Source organism: Prionailurus bengalensis, chromosome C2 (genome assembly GCF_016509475.1).
Source record: "Prionailurus bengalensis isolate Pbe53 chromosome C2, Fcat_Pben_1.1_paternal_pri, whole genome shotgun sequence".
Taxonomy (NCBI): Eukaryota; Metazoa; Chordata; class Mammalia; order Carnivora; family Felidae; genus Prionailurus; species Prionailurus bengalensis.
In genome coordinates, this window is record NC_057350.1 from 133,523,369 (window position 1) to 133,540,165 (window position 16,797).

The 16,797-nt window shown below is 41.0% G+C and overlaps 1 protein-coding gene across 2 annotated transcripts in view; it reads left to right on the plus strand.

The window, feature by feature from the left end:
* Positions 1–7,246: 7,246 nt before the first annotated feature.
* The window catches only part of CAPN7 (calpain 7), a 42,356-nt gene continuing 32,805 nt past the window's right edge, over positions 7,247–16,797 (plus strand). The window contains exons 1-4 of one of the 2 annotated variants that reach the window (XM_043595430.1): positions 7,247–7,595; positions 10,513–10,621; positions 14,780–14,937; positions 15,851–15,918. In XM_043595430.1, coding sequence (XP_043451365.1) covers positions 7,494–7,595; positions 10,513–10,621; positions 14,780–14,937; positions 15,851–15,918 — 437 coding nt within the window. In that variant the 5' untranslated portion in view covers positions 7,247–7,493. The remainder of the gene's footprint in view (positions 7,596–10,512; positions 10,622–14,779; positions 14,938–15,850; positions 15,919–16,797) is intronic. The other variant, XM_043595431.1, reaches the window with a different exon arrangement.

Consider the following 16,797-nt stretch of genomic DNA (forward strand, 5'->3'; position numbering starts at 1 on the left):
AAAATAAATAAATACTTACTTAAAAAATTAAAAAGTACTGGGTCCCCAATTCCCTTGAACTGTTAAGAACTGAGCAGTGGCTAGCCCAGTTAGGTGGGACATTGACCCTCCAACTCCCCTTCCCAACCCCAGCCTACTTCTGTTTCCTTTCCTTGCCCTAGGGATGGAGCTGTTAGCCCCACAAAGGCTTGGGACTGGGAACCATTGTGCTCTTGGGCATCACGGTAAGGGTTTTAAATAAATATTTGTTCAAAAGAGTAAACTAGTGGGGCGCCTGGGTGGCTTAGTCGGTTGGGCGTCCGACTTCGGCTCAGGTCACGATCTCACGGTCCGCGAGTTCGAGCCCCACGTCAGGCTCTGGGCTGATGGCTCAGAGCCTGGAGCCTGCTTCCGATTCTGTGCCTCCCTCTCTCTCTGCCCCTCCCCCGTTCATGCTCTGTCTCTCTCTGTCTCAAAAATAAATAAAAACGCTAAAAAAAAAAGTAAAAAAAAAAAGTAAACTAGTGACCATAAGCACTTGGGGGGTAACATGCAGCCATGTCACATTACCGTATACAGCCCCAGGGCCACACAGAAACAGGAGTAGCAGTGTGATCTCAGAAACTCACATAAACCCAGCGTGGCTGGTGAAGCTCTGTAGTAAATAGGACGAGTTGTTCCTCGGACCTGTTTTGTTTCATTTTGGGTCTTTTATGTGTATGAGATGGCAACTGTGAAGGACCAGCATCAGCACACTCCTGTGTCCAAACAAGTCCTTTCTCCATTCTTACTACCTGCCAGGCTTTAAATCTAGGGCCACTTGAGTGTGGGTACATATTAGGATATGTATGAAATAAGTACATAAGCATATATAAGTATAAAATAAGGATATGTATATAAACTTAGGAGTTCTATAAATGAGGATTATAAAATCTGTATATTAGATATATACAAATAAATTTAGAGTGTGTACAGATAAAAATATGTACATATAGTTGGGCTATATTTAAAAATCGGGATAGGGGCGCCTGGGTGGCGCAGTCGGTTGAGCGTCCGACTTCAGCCAGGTCACGATCTCGCGGTCCGTGAGTTCGAGCCCCGCGTCAGGCTCTGGGCTGATGGCTCAGAGCCTGGAGCCTGTTTCCGATTCTGTGTCTCCCTCTCTCTCTGCCCCTCCCCCGTTCATGCTCTGTCTCTCTCTGTCCCAAAAATAAATAAACGTTGAAAAAAAAAATTAAAAAAAAAAAATCGGGATAGAAAGATAATTTGGATGTCCATTGTGTGTATAAATGATCCAGGCATAACTCAGAGATGTTACGGTTTGGTTCTAGCTCACTACAACAAAGTGAACATCTCGATGCAAGTCAAATGAATTTTTTAAATTTTTTCAGTGCATTTAAAAGTGCGTGCACACTGTCATCCATTAAGTGTGCAATAGCATTATGTCTTAAACAATGTATATGACTTATTTTAAAAATATTTTACTGCTAAAATAGGTTAACCATAATCTGAACTTTCAGAGTCATAATCATTGATCACAGATCACCATAACAAATATAATAATGACAAAGTTTGAAATATTGGAAAAATTAGCAAAATGTGACAAAGAGACGCCAAGTGAGCAAAGACTATTGGAAAATGGTGCTGAGGCACTTCTTTGATGCAAGGTTGCTGCAATCCTTTGAGCTGTAAAAAAGCGCAGTAACTGTGAAATGCAATAAAACAAGGTGTGCCTGTGTCCCCCCAAAGGTAAAGCTGGCAGAGTCTGGACTGCCTTTCCAGGCTGGGCCTCGAGGTCTGCCAGGGTATCCTCCAGTAAGAAATTTCTGAGCCTTGATAACAAGTAACCAAGGACTCCGTCAGGCAGCCAGGCCAAATGGGGCCTGAAAGCTGCCAGGTTAAAGCTGCTGCCTCAGAAAGATTTTGGGGAGTTAGGCCCCCTTTGCCCTGGAGACGATGCAGGTAGTTGAGAAGACCCAAGCTCGATGTTGCTGGAGGGCCCCAGCTGCCCTCAATGGGCTGGGACCCATCAGAACTCCTCAGGCATGTGCCTGAGATCAGGACCCCCATCAGGCATGTGGTCGGATGGGGACTGACTGTTGCCAGTTTAAAACTGCTCCCTCTGGGGCAACGGGGTGGCTCAGTCCATTAAGCGTCTGGCTCTTGGTTTTGGCTTGGGTCGTAATCTCATGGTTCGTGAGTTCGAGCCCCACATCGTGCTCTGCGCTGACTGTGTGGAGCCTGCTTGGGATTCTCTCTTCCTCTTTCTCTGCCCCTTCCCTGCTCATGCTCTCTCTCTCTCTCTCTCTCTCTCTCTCTGTCTCTCTGTCTCTCTCTTCTCTCAAGATAAATAAATAAATAAACTAAAAAAAGACAAAAAACAAAAACAAAAAACTGATGCCTCACAAGGAATTTCAGGCTAGGAGTCCCCCCACCCTGGAGGCCACATAGGTGGTTTCCACTGGAGCTCCAGGCCGGCTGACAGGTGCTTACTGCAAGCTAAGCGGTGCAGGTCAGGGTAGCCAGAGACTGGGCACAGGACAGCTGTGGGGAGAGGCCTGATTACAGGAACAGGCTGTTGGGGGTGAAAGGTACCTGACTAATTCCAAGCCCTTAATCTACATAAATGCGAGGAAATATTTGCCCTGAAGGTAAAGCTGCAGGAGTCTGGACTGCCTTGTTAGTATGGGGCCTGTCCCGATGGCCTTCCCTAAGACACCTGGGACTTTTGATGACTGGTAAGCCTGGGACCCATCAGACAGCCAGTGTAACTGGGGACTAGCTATCACTGTGGAAAGCTGCCACCACAGATTTTTAGGAGGTGGGCTCCTTTCACCCTAGAGGTTATGCAGGTGGTTTGAGACCCATCAGAACTCCACCAGCCTGGATGACCCCAGATGCCCTCTATGTGTTGGCGGGATATGTGCTGTACGTGCGTGAGAGGCAGGGATTAGGGTAGCCAGGGTTCTGGGTCATGAGAGCAAGCTGTTGTGACATGTGTCTAATACCAAGCCCTAGGGGCACCTGGGTGGCGCAGTCGGTTAAGCGTCCGACTTCAGCCAGGTCACGATCTCGCGGTCCGTGAGTTCGAGCCCCGCGTCGGGCTCTGGGCTGATGGCTCAGAGCCTGGAGCCTGTTTCCGATTCTGTGTCTCCCTCTCTCTCTGCCCCTCCCCCGTTCATGCTCTGTCTCTCTCTGGCCCAAAAATAAATAAACGTTGAAAAAAAAAAAATTTTAATACCAACCCCTAACTTACACAAATGCACATATATATGCATACATTCTAATTTTACATATATATATATATCCTAATTCTGTGCATATGTATATATATTTATTCTAATTGCAGGCATATATTTGATAAGGATATATAATTAAGCTATATATAAAATAACCTATTATATATAATCTATGCATAATTACACATATAACCTATTAATATATAATTTATACATAGGGTATTCATATACAATTAAAATATATATCTAATTATATTTATATTTAATTTAGGATATATATTTAGAATATATAGATATAAAGGGGATTAAGAATTTTGAATATATAATTAGGGTATATACATATATATGTAGAATTAGGTTGAACCATAGGAAGTTGCTTATCGTGACAGATATTTGACTATTTTTGACCTACAAAAGCGGTGATTTGATATGGCTGAGCCTAATACTTTAAATGAGCCAAAATAATAATATTTACTGGCGTTCGAAGCTCATTTTGTGCAACTTTTCCCCAGACTCTTCCGTTGTTTCTAGTTCCAGTGTCCCAATTCTTTATGATTTGAAAAATTGTTCCCTCCTCATACTGTTGAGGAGCTATAACAAAAAAACAAAAACCAATGATTATTTTGCATATGGGAAATCACAGGGCAGTGTTGGTAGGTAGGGAAATTATTCCATTTTCCCATTATGTGGGGAGGAAAGGAGGTCACTGAAATCGGACAGTTTCTACAACAAGTCAGGCAGGGACTGAGGCACCAGGACTGGAGTCTGGAGGGAGTGTGGGAGCACCCGAGAGCGATCCACCTGCACCCAGATAACTCATAAAAGCTTTGTCTCCTTACAAGCCCTGTGAGGTGGTGAGGCCCGGAAAAGCTGTGTTCAGACACATTGCAGGGCCAAAACCCAAACAGCCTAAAGGGCTGCAGAGGAAGAGATTAGGAAAGCAGGAAAGTTTAAGAACATGGAGCTGGCACAGCAGCCATGGGTCCCAGCCCTGTCCTGGCATCATTAGCATGACACACGCCCTCCCCGACCCCTGCAAGTTCAAGGCCACAAGGCCATGGAGCCATGGTCAAGAGTCTTGGCTGGGAACTGACCTTGGGCTTCCCATGCCTCCTTTTAAACTCTAGAGCAGCAGCACCTGGGAACCTGTCAGAAATGCACATTGGAGAGAGCCCCAGCCAGACCTGCTGAATCAGAAACCCTGGGGGTGGAACCCCACTACCCCCCCCCCCCAGGTGAGCCCAATTCAGCCAAAGTGTGAGGAGCCCTGCCTCCTTCCAGTGTCATTGCCGTCACTTCCCCACAGCCATACAGCCATACAGCCATACCCGGGAACAGAAATCCTCCCTGCACCCTGGGCTCCACACTCCTGCCTCATCCTGAGCCTGACACATCGTCTATTCCTCTCTGCTTTGCTCTTGTCTGCCTTCCTCTGGGACTGGGTGTGAGACTCCCCAGGCTGATTGACAAGCTGCTCCTCTGGCCCTGCCAGCCCCTGCCTGCCCCCTCTCTCAGCAGTCATCCAGTGGTGTTTGCACTGTTAGCTTCTGTGCCTCCTACCTGCTCCAGTGTGAACAGCTTCGGTCCCTTTGTTCGAATCCCCCGAATCCCCCGTGTCCCGTCAAAGGAATTCTTAGCATTTGTTGACCAAAGTAACAAATGACCATTCCTAGGCTGGCAGCTTTAAAGAGAGTAATACACTACTACTAGCAATGATATTCTCTCTTCCGCCTACAGTGTCCCAGGGCAGTGCTATTTCCCGAAGCCCTTTGCAAGGCTGAATTGCAAAACTTTTGCTGCTTCTTTATTTTGCTGCTGTGACAGTGAAGCCATTTGCAGGGGGGGCGGCAAGGAATTCGACAATCCATGGGGCGTCCTGAGGAGGGCTTGTGTGCTGATCAGTGTCTTCTCAAGCCTACCCCTCCCTCTGGGTCTGTCCCAGCTCTCCATGTGGGCTGTCATAGTGAAGGATGAGGGCATTTTGACTCTTGACCTTAACATTGGACAAGTTCTACTGTGATATGTGTCACACACCTAGCCTAAGGTGGAGGTGTGATTGGACATCCTGGCAGATGGTCCACGGAGGTGGCCTGTCACGAGGTTCTACAACCAAACTCTCAAGATTTCTGGAGAATTCATAATTACCCAATACAAGGTCAATAAATAAATATCAATTCTCTTCCTATACACTACCAAAAACAATTGAAACTAAGCAATGCAATTGAAAATAGCATTAGTGATATGCTTAGTGATAAAATTCATTCAATGATGTGCAAGACCTGTGCACTGTAAAACATTGTTAAGATAAAACAGACCTGAACACATGAAGAGATTTACTGTGTTCATGGATTAGAAAACTCCATTTCCCCGAGACTGCAGATATTTTGGAGCTTCAACTTGCTTTTACCCTGCCTTATTTCACTCTCTGGCCTTTGTGTCTTCAATATGTAGTAGCTCTGTCTCTGACACAAAGTAGGTGTCCAGTGTTCATTGAATAAATGAATAAGAAATAGGATTACGTGTATGGGGAATAAATGAATAAGTACAGGAAGGGATCACAACTACGTAGGAGTGCCAGAAAAGGCTTCCTTCAAGATGGACTAGGAATTCTATAAGCTGTAATGAAGGAAAGAACATTAAGTCATAGAAATCCTCTTGTGAGTAAAACTGCATTTGTCTGCTGTAGCTTCTAATCAGTTTGTGCAAGATAGTGACTGTAAATACCTTGGGAATATGGCCTGAGGTCATGTTCTGAAGGACCTTCTAACCTGTGCTAAGGAATTTATATTTCATTCTTCAGTAATCAAGATGGGGGAAGGCACATTGAATATATTTAGTAGGGGAGTTCATTCATTCATGTTTGACAATACTTGCTAAACACCTGCTGTGGATCAAGGCTTGTGTTCAGTATTACCATAAAACTGGTAAAGACAGAAGACATCCCTGCTTCAGTTATAAAACTGTATATAGTAGCTAGTGACGAGAACTATCTTTGTTCCACGCAGCGTCCAACTCTTGTGCTTTTTACAACAGCCCAGTTTGATAGTTACTATTAACGTCACTAAATGTGAAGAATTAAAGAAACTATGGAAAGTTCCATTTAAATAAAGACTATGACTAAAAAAAAAATTTATTAAGGTGTTATTAAGAAAAACATTGTATCACACATGTAAAATGTAGACTTTAATGGGTTTTGACAAACGTTTACATTTTGGCACACGTAAAAAGACATAAAAGACATAAAAAATTTCCATTATCCCAAGTTTCCCTTGTATCCCTCCCCAATTATTGATTTCTAGCATTATTGATTAGACTTGTCCTTTCCAGTGTTTCTTACGAACAGAACCATGCAATATGTACTCTGGCGTCTTGCTGCTTTGAATCATCATGATTGAATTTCGACTTTCATCCATATTGCCACGTGAGAAAGACATTAATCAAATAACCACCTAATTAAGCCATTAATTACAACAGCATTGAGTTGAACAAAGGATAAGTACAAGTGAAGATAAATCACCTTGTTTGTTGACAATTCAACCAATATCACACACGGTGGGGGGTGCTATATAGGGTTATGATTGAGTTGGTAGAAAATAAATGCTATTAAAGGGTATCTTAAGAGAATCCTATGTCCTATTTTACGTCCCTAATTTTTAAGAAATCGGTCCAGATGACTCTGGAAACTGTTCTTCCATGGCCCTTTACGCTTCCCCACCTTTACACCTTGTGAAGAAAACAGCTCCCTAAGGCGCATGCGCCGCTCCTGCCTAGCGTTGCCAGCAACAGCCGCCGTAGGCATTGCCACACCCCCACAAACCAAGGGGAGGTGGGCCACCCGAACGCCACTCTGCTTTCGCCTGCCCAATCCCCGAAGCCTTGGCGATCACGTGCGCGCTGCCTCCGCGCAGGCCAGGCCCCGCCTATCACTCACGTACTCCCGCGAGCCCGGCCTCGGCCGCCCCATCTCCCGAGAAACTCCCGAGGGTCGGGCTGCGCCTGCGCAGTGGAACCGGTGGGCGGGACGGGGGAAATGCGGTGGCCGAGAAGTGGGGTGGCCGTACAGGCTGGGAGCCGGCGCGGCGTTGAGGCGGTTCGGTGTGGCCGCGGACCCGGGCTGGGAAGACCCGCTCTCCTCCCTCAGTCACTGAAAATAAACTTTGCTGCTCTTTTGGCGGCGTTCTCGAGTCCGCCTCCCGGCCTGTGCGGAGGTCGGCCAGGAGCCTTCGTTCGTCAGGTTTTCCCTCCCTCCCTCCGCCGGTGCCGGGCCTTGGCGCCATGGACGCCACGGCGCTGGAGCGGGACGCCGTGCAGTTCGCCCGGCTGGCGGTGCAGCGCGACCACGAAGGTCGCTACTCCGAGGCTGTGTTTTACTACAAGGTAGAGCGGGGGGATCGCTGCACTGTTTATGAAGCCAGGGGGCGGGTCCAGGTGCCGCGGCGGCCAGGCCCACTGAGCTTTGCTTTTCCCTCTTCCTGCTCTGTTGCGCTCCTTTGCAGGGGAGAGGCCACCCGGGCTCCTGCCACCGTGGGCGGGTTTGGTCGCGGCTTGGGAGCCACCACTTCTCTGGTTACAGTCTTGGATGGCCAGTGTCCACCGTAGAGCTACGCATGGCAGCAGTAGTTAGGCATGGGTTGTTAAGTAGCCAGCTAATTCTCGCTGTCATTTGGCTCTGATTTATGGCTAGTGGGAAGTGGTCTCTGATAAACACTGAAATAATGCATGTTCGTTGAAGAAAATAAAGTTTTAAAGAAGAATAACACGTCTCTTACCGGAGCATTTATCTTTGTGCTTGTTTGTCTATGCGTATGCACGTACACACGTTTAAAAAAAGGGAGTATAGTTGACGTGGAACGTTACATGAGTTTCAGGTGAACAACACAGTGATTCAGCTTCTCTGTACAAGACAAACTTGGATTATGCTGTTTATAGTATTTTGGCCTGTTCTTTGTATTTGAGCTTTAAAAAGTCATTAAAGTTGCTTGTTTAATCTTATTAACGACAGATGCGTAGTATTCCATTGTGTGGATGTGCCATAATTTATTTACAGACTAATGGACATTTAGGTTCATTCTGATTTTTCAGCATCGTAAGTATTGGTGCTGTTAATCTCCTTATAACTAACGCTTTACACATTTCTTGGCAGTTTATTCCTAAATTACCGGGGGCGGAATAATTAAAGAATATGACCTTCTACAGCCCACTCTCTGCTCTCCGGTCCTGAGGATTTGCAAATACACTCCTCCAGCTCTTAGCCATGGCCTCTGCTTCCTAGTGGAGGTAGCTGTATCCTCGTGATACAGTCATCTTTTTTTTTTTTTTTAAAGAAAGAATGTCGGACTTTGATCATACCAGTAGTAGTAATTTTTTTTTATATATAAACGTGTTTGCTATCAGTAATGTGTGGTTTGCTTTTCTCAGATTATTATTTTATTGCCTTCATTTAATAATCCATATTTAGAGACTTTTGGTGTGTTTCAGAATCATTCCTTTTGGACTGTTTTTTTTTTTAACAATTTCGCGAAGGTGGTATGTGTTTAAAATTCAATGTGTTTTACTTTTATGAAATAACTGACAGATATTCATAGGTTACAATAGTGCCATATGAAACAGCTTTGTCTAAAGCAAAAGAAAATACTACACCAGTGCCTCTTATTTTGCTGTAAGATTGCATGCATGAAGAATTTTTTATCCTTGAGAAAGTCAGAAAAGTGGTTGTGCTTCTAGGAACTGTTTATGTAAACTTTACCAGATATTTAGCATTTTCTGTCTTCATACTGTTGTTGAGGGATTCCTTAATTGTCATTTTCAAATATAGATTAAATGAATAAAAACTGATACCAGCAAGTTTTTAGTTGGCTTTATTTCTTTTAAGCCAGATAGTTATTTGAAAATCAGTATTTACATGCAAGATAATTGGAGGTATGAAATATATATTTATACATATATAACATCAGTTTGAGATAAACTATGTTGTATTTAGATAATAATAGTACATAAAATATTTAATGTTTACATGTAAAATTTTCTTTCTCCTATGAAATGTTTGAGTTACAGAATCTGAGGAAATCATCTTCCTTACCCCCCACAGCCTTTCAATAAATTTTCATATGGATCAAAACCATACTCTTCTTACTGATTTTGTTAAGTTCAGTGAAACAACCCCTGCTCCACTAACTGTATTCAGAAAGTTTTGTTCAGTAGATAGCTGGCTTCTTTGGATCCAGACAATTTGGCAACAGCCTCTGCAAAGTGCACATGCTTAGGTTATTGCTAGGAAGGTGTTGCTTGGAGAAATCTCTTTATGGTCCTTCTCGCCATAGCATTTGTAACCTGTTATCCTAAAATGGTAATGGGGAGAACTAGCCGCAGCATAACTGGCTATGGGAGTATTAAAAGAACTGGAAGATGAATGCAGATTTTCTTAATTAAAATACGTTGATTCCGTACAACTGAAATCTGCTTTAAAATAGATTTAAAAGGGCACCTAGGGCACCTACATGGCTCAGTCAAGGGTCCGACTCTTGATTTGGGGTCAGGTCACGATCTCACTGTTCCTGAGTTCCAGCTCTGCATAGTGCTGTTTGGGATTCTTTCTCTCAATCTGTCCCTCCAGCTGGCATGATCTCTCTCTCTGTCTCAAAATAAAGTTTAAAAAAAATGTGTCACCCTTTGGCAATGTTTTACATGGAAAAAAAGATTTTCCACTGTGAGATATTTAACCTTTATAATTCCCCCCCCCCCTTTTTTTTTTTTAATTTTTAATCTCAACATTCAACAAGGGGCTCAAACTTAGAACCTTGAGATCAGGAGTCACATACTCTACTGACTGAGCCAGCAAGGCACCCTAAGCTTTATAATTTCTTACAATCTTTTTTTGACACTTAATTTTTTTAGTTATCATTAGCCTATTAGTATGAACCAGTAATAACCAGTATTATTATTATATACTTATTCTAATGCTTTTCAGGCCTAATTCATATTTTCAAGGTATTTAATTTTAAGTCTGACCTATTGCATAAAAAAGGAAAGCAGAAAACGTAGACGTACAGCTATCCTGAGAAAATGTTTATAATCTCATATTTGAGTTTATAAATTTTTAACAGTATGAAAAAATTGAGAACTGAGGAAAAGGTATCAGGGGGTTATATAAAACCCACTTACTACTGTCTTAAAGACCTTATTTTGTCATTTATAGAAAGCAGTAGTGAGTTAGAAAGTGGTAGAGAAAATTCAAATTGTAATTCATTTATTAGATTCCTTTGATTTTTTTTTTTTTTATTTTTATTTTTTTTAGGAAGCTGCACAAGCCTTAATTTATGCTGAGATGGCAGGATCAAGCCTGGAACATATTCAAGAAAAAATAAATGAGTATCTGGAAAGAGTTCAGGCTTTGCATTCAGCAGGTTAGTAAAGGACTACTAAATGTCATTTTTTTCTTTCTCTCATCACATCCTTTCCCCCATGTTTCTCTTTTTTTAATTTTTATTAAGTATAGTTGACATATATAGTGTTATATTAGCCCCCTATGTTTCTCTTTCCTTTTCATTTTCATCATTGCGTCTTGATCTTCACTCTTGCTGCTCATTTCTTTTTTGGTAGTCATGTCTTTATAAGTCATAATATGGAAATAAGTGATAGATCTGTGAATAGGAAACTTAGGGATAATATAGTCCAGTCTCCTCTAATTTCTCAGGAGTACAGAGATACTGAATTACCTATACTTAAACTGTATCAGTGGCAGAGTCAGGATTAGGACCTTGTTAAAGTCTACTTTTTAAATATCTGTCACATGCCCTCTCCTGATATTAAGATTAAATGACTTCAGTTGACCCTTGAAGAAACAGGGGTTTGAACTGTGTAGGTCCACTTACACACAGACTTTTTTTATGGTACTGTGAATATATTTTCTTCCTTATGATTTTCTTAATAACATCTTCTTTTGTCTAGCTTACTTTATTGTAAGAATATAGTATATAACACATATTTAAAATACGTGTTTATCAACTTGTAAGGCTTCCAGTGAGCAGTAGGCTATTAGTAGTTAAGTTTTGGGGGAGTCAAAAGTTACATGCGGATTTCTGTCAGTGCCCCTAACCTCTTCATTGTTCAGGGGTTATGTCTCCAGTGTTGACTTCAGCAGCGTGTTCATAATCTCTTCTATATCAGTATCCTCAACCTCAAGACCTTAACTAAACTCTTTTTTTAAGCCATATCTTGGAAACCAACATGTAAGTTGATACCTGGAACAACTTGTATTTACTTTTATAGTAAACAGCATGGCAAATGCTGTGACACAAGCACACAGGCTTAACGATCACAGTTTTGTTAGAGGTATGTGGCCGCTGTCAAAATCTGCTGTTGACATGGTAGAAAAGGAAGTGGTAACCTACTGATATTTTGCCTTAAAAATGGATTCATCTCACTAAGAGCTCTTCTTACCCCTTTTCTTCTGTGACCCTGTAATAAAACCACAAGCAGCTTAGAGGAGTCTTTATTCAGCATTCCGTGCTGGACTTTGTGCTGTTTTCCATCACTTGTTCTCAGTAGATCAGAGCAGTTATTAGCACATGGTTAGGAAAAAGTAGATCCCATCATTGGATTTCTTGTTAGGATAATCGTCTTAAGGACGAGGTAGTTTAGTTTAAGACAGTGCCCAGAAATTGCATGTATTGAAAAGTCAACTGCCTGTGTTGACCTCAATTAATACAAAGTTCTGCTGATTCATGTAGTCAAAATAACATGAAATTCAAAGTAACTCTGTCTTCCCAGCCAAATGAGTTTATAAATAAGATATTTTTAAATGTGATATTCAGGCATGGATTGTGACAACTCTAATCTCTTGAGGAGTAAAGGTTTGCCAGTGAAACAGAGGTAAAGTTCAAAAGGATTTTTAAAGCATAGCGTACCTTAATTGTTTTGCTAGCTTTTTGACCCTCTTTGTTCAACAAATGAAGTATAATTTGTAGAGAATCCAATGGAGTAATTATTATTTTAAGCAAAAGAATCCCTTTTCAGGTGAACATTTCAGACAATGTGTAAAACAAGTTTTGCTGACAGGGGACTCTTGAGGGATAAGTTGATTTCTGGGTGGGGAAGGGTAACACAGTTTGAAATTCACCAGTATAGTATAAAGAGCTCAAGATTTAGAATTAAAAGATCTAAATTGTAGCTTGTAGCTGCAAAACCTTAGGCTAGATCAGTCCATCTCAACTGGGAACAGTTTTGTACCTCAGAAGATTTTGGGCAGTGTCTGGAGAGATTTTTGGGGTTTTAGAATAGGGAGAGGTGGGAAGTATACTATGGCAACTAGTTGGGTAAAGGCCAGAGATCTTACTAAAGATCCTCCGATGCAGAGGACAGTCTACAGCAAAGAATTATCCAGGTGAAAATGTCAGTCATGTGTGACTGAGAAACTTTGGGCTAGATATTTTAACATTTTTGAACTTTGTGTCTTCATTTTGTAAATGGGATGAGTATATGCTTCAGAGAGGTGTTAAAGTTCTAAAAAGTTGCCACCATACCTTTAAGAGAGAAAATGTGAAGCTTTTTTTTTTTTTTAAATAACAGCTTTATTGAGCTGTAATTCACTTACCATAAGATTCACCTTTTTAGAGTATACAATTCAGTGGTTTTTGGTATATTTCCAGAGTTGTGCAGCCATCACTGCTAATTGTAGAACATTTTTGTTGCCCCAAAGGAAACCTCTTATCCGTTAGCAGTCACCCCCTCTCCATTCCTCCCACCCACTGTCCTCTAGCAGCCACTACACTAACCTACTTTGTATCTCCCTGGAGTTGCCTATTCTGGACATTTCATGTAAATAGAGTCATCCAGTATGTAGCCTTTTGTGTCTGACTTCTTTCCTTTAGCATTAATGTTTTCAGGGTTTATCCGTGTTGTAGTATGTGTCAACACTTCATTCCTTTTTATGGCTGAATAATAAAGCCATTGTGTCAATATACCATATGTTGTTTATCGATTCATCAGTTGATGGACATTGTCTTGCTTCTACCTTTTGGCTGTTGTGAATAATACTGTTTGGAATGTACGTGTGTGTGTTTTTGTGTGGACATAGATTGTTCATTCTCTTTGATATATACCCAGGAGTGAAGTTGCTGGGTCATGTGGTAGTTTTATGTCTAACTTTTTGAGGAACTGCTGAACTGTTTTCCGAAGTAGCAACACCATTTATTTCCACCAGCAATGTATGAGGGTTCCATTTCCTTCACATTCTTACCAACATTTATTATTTTCTGTCTTTCTTAATTTTAGCCACCCGAGTGGGTATAAATGTGGCATCTTGGGTTTTGGTATGCATTTCCCTGCTGGCTAATGTTGAGCATCTTCTCATGGGCCAGTTGGCCATTTGAATGTCTTTGGAGAAAGGGTTGTACAGATCTTTTGCCTATTATGTAAATCAGGGCTTTCCAGAGAAACGGAAGCAATAGGATATAAAGATATTTAGCATAAGGAATTGAATCATAACAGAGCCTCATTATGGAGGCTAAGAAATCCCATCATGTGCAGTCTGCAAGCAAGAAAGACCTAAGAAAGCCAGTGGTATAGTTTTGTCCAAGTCGAAAAGCCTGAGAGGCAAGGGGAGTTGATTGTGTAAGTCCCAGTCCCTGGGGCAGGAAAAGACTAAAAAAAAAAAAAGAGAGAGAGAGAGAGACAGAAAGCCATCATTTGGAGAGGGTAAATTCTTCCTTCCTCTGCCTTTTTATTCTTTTCAGCTCCTCAGGGGATTAGTTGATGCCCACCTACATTGGGGAAGACAGTCTGCTTTTACTACCAATTCAAAGTTTAATTTCATTCAGAATCACTCTCTTAGATGTACCTAGAAACCAAGTCTAGACAAGTATCTAGGCACCCAGTAGAGTTGATACAAATTGACAAGATTAATCATCACACTCATTTTTAAAATTGGAGTTGTCTTTTTATTATTTAGTTGTAAGAGATTTTTTACATTCTTGAAATAAGTCCCTTATAAACCTTTATATTAAAAACAAACAAATACTTATTTCAAAGAGCAGTAAAAATATATGATTATTTAACCTGGACTCAGATGAATAGGAAACAGCAGGAACTTTATCATCAGGGCCTAAGATATTGTGCCACACAATTATTGTCTGTACTGAAAAACATTGTCTTAGAATCAACATTTTCCAAATTTTTTTGTTTTGTCTTTGGGGCAGGGCAGGGGTATGTGAGGAGTACTCCAGGTGTTTTATTTTTTAAAGGAAGAAAGTGCTGGCAAGGATAAATTCAGGGGAAATTTTTTTTTTTTTGTAAATAATACATTTTTGATATTTTTGGTCTCTGGCGTGTATTGTGTGATGAATTACAAAAGTAGGGATTTTTTTCTTTTTAGGTCTTAAAATTCGGATTGAAAGGGGAGAAATTAGTTTTTAGGGATCATTATTTGACCTTGTTTTTAAAATGAAAAATTACAAAGTTTTGATAAAAAATGTCTTAAATGTATTAAAGTGGTGTGTTTCCTGGGTATATATAAATACACATAAATGTAATATTTCATCTATATGGCCCTTTTCCTATCCTAGTTCAGTCAAAGAGTGCAGATCCTTTGAAATCAAAACATCAGTTGGACTTAGAGCGTGCTCATTTCCTTGTTACACAAGCTTTTGACGAAGATGAAAAAGGGAATGTGGAAGATGCCATAGAATTGTATACCGAAGCTGTAGATCTCTGTCTGAAAACCGTATGTATAGCTACTAGTTAAATTTGGTGGGATTAAGCAAAGAGATTTCTTCTGTTACTGGTGAATTTTATTTAGCAATTCCTTTAAGAAAAAAAATTACTGTATCGTTAAGAAATATAATTAAGTCACTCCTCATTAAAAGATGATGAAGAGTAGATAATTAATGATGGGTTTTTAACATTTTGTTAAAAAATGGAGTTTTAAGATTGAATCGTTAGGCAGTGTTGTTGTTGTTTTTAATTTTAGGTGTTATTTTTTAACCTATTTAAACCCATGTACCTAAAATTATTACAGGAAGAATTCACCAACACAAATCCATGAATTTAGAATAAACCTCCCCCCATTTTTTTTTTAATTTCATACATTAAAAAATAAGTGGTTTGGGAGAGCTTTATTATGTTGCAATGTAAAATCTATATGCTGAGTGGCTTTTACTGCTTCCTGTGGACCCTAGTTGGGACCGTTAGCTTTAAGGGACATCTAGGGCATGAGAGAGAGCAGTGTAGTATATTCGATAGGAAGATGAGGTGGAATGATAGAGAGTGGTGTTCTCAGTATTGTCAGAGGACTGGCTTTTTGTCCAGGGAAACCATCTTGCCTGATACTGTAGGAACCTGAGACTGGGGGTGAGTGTTGGTCTCCTGAGGCTCCTGCTGCTCAGCTTTCCATGACACCATGTTTGTACAGTTGTGGCTCGTTTACCACATGACGTGGTCTTAAAGTTTACCTCAGTGACAAGTTTTCAGTGCTGTTTTAAATGATACCTTTAAGGATGAAAACAAATGGTCATCTTGGTTTATTCTCTTGTTATTTGAAGAAATATATTGTGTTGTAAATTATCTGCTTAGAAATATGGATCAAGCAAAGAAAAAAATTATTATGCTTCAGAATGTCTGTCTCTCTTTCTCTTAAGTCTTATGAAACTGCTGATAAAACTCTGCAAAATAAACTGAAACAGTTGGCTCGACAGGCACTAGATAGGTGAGTTTTGGTCACTCAAGTTCTTATCATGGATGGCAGTGTACTGTGTTACTTAAATTTGACAGATGTCTCTAAATGTGTTGTAGAGTTCATAGTGACAGACGTCCATCTTTAACCTGAGATCTAGAGCTAGTCGACCTTCTTCCTCCGGGTGAATTTATTTCTTTCTAGTTCCCTGCTTTCAACTCAAGAAATAACAAATCAGTCAAGACACTTTTTATTTAGTGTTTGCTATGTGTAAAACAAAATGATTATGATATTGATTCGATTATGATATTGAAGTGGAAGACTTCCTTCTGTTGTGTCATACCAGATTTCCAGAGAGCCTTCCAGAACTACTATTAAAATTAGAGAAATTGACATTGCGCTGGCCTGCATCCATATACATACCCCCAAATTATATAGTATCTGTAGCTCTTTCAACTCTTTGCTCAGATGTCAACTTTCCAACAAGGCTTTGCCCTAACCATTTCATTTAAGATGGAATCTCCTCCAGTACTTTCATCTTGCTTACTCTTTTTCCCACAGACCTTACCACTTTCTAAAGTATATGACATTTACCAGTTTTATCATGTCTATTATGAATGTCTGTGCCCCTTTGAACTCCAACCCTCCACGTAAACTGTGAGTGCAGAGAATTTTGTCTGTTTTGTTCAATGCCGTAGCCACCTAGCTGAGTGCCAGACATATAGTATGTGCTCAGTGGGTATTTGAGAATGAGTAGATTTGTGCAAGAGAACTATACCTCTTAAAAAAGAGTGTTAGAGGGGCGCCTGGGTGGCGCAGTCGGTTAAGCGTCCGACTTCAGCCAGGTCACGATCTCGCAGTCCGTGAGTTCGAGCCCCGCGTCAGGCTCAGGGCTGATGGCTCAGAGCCTGG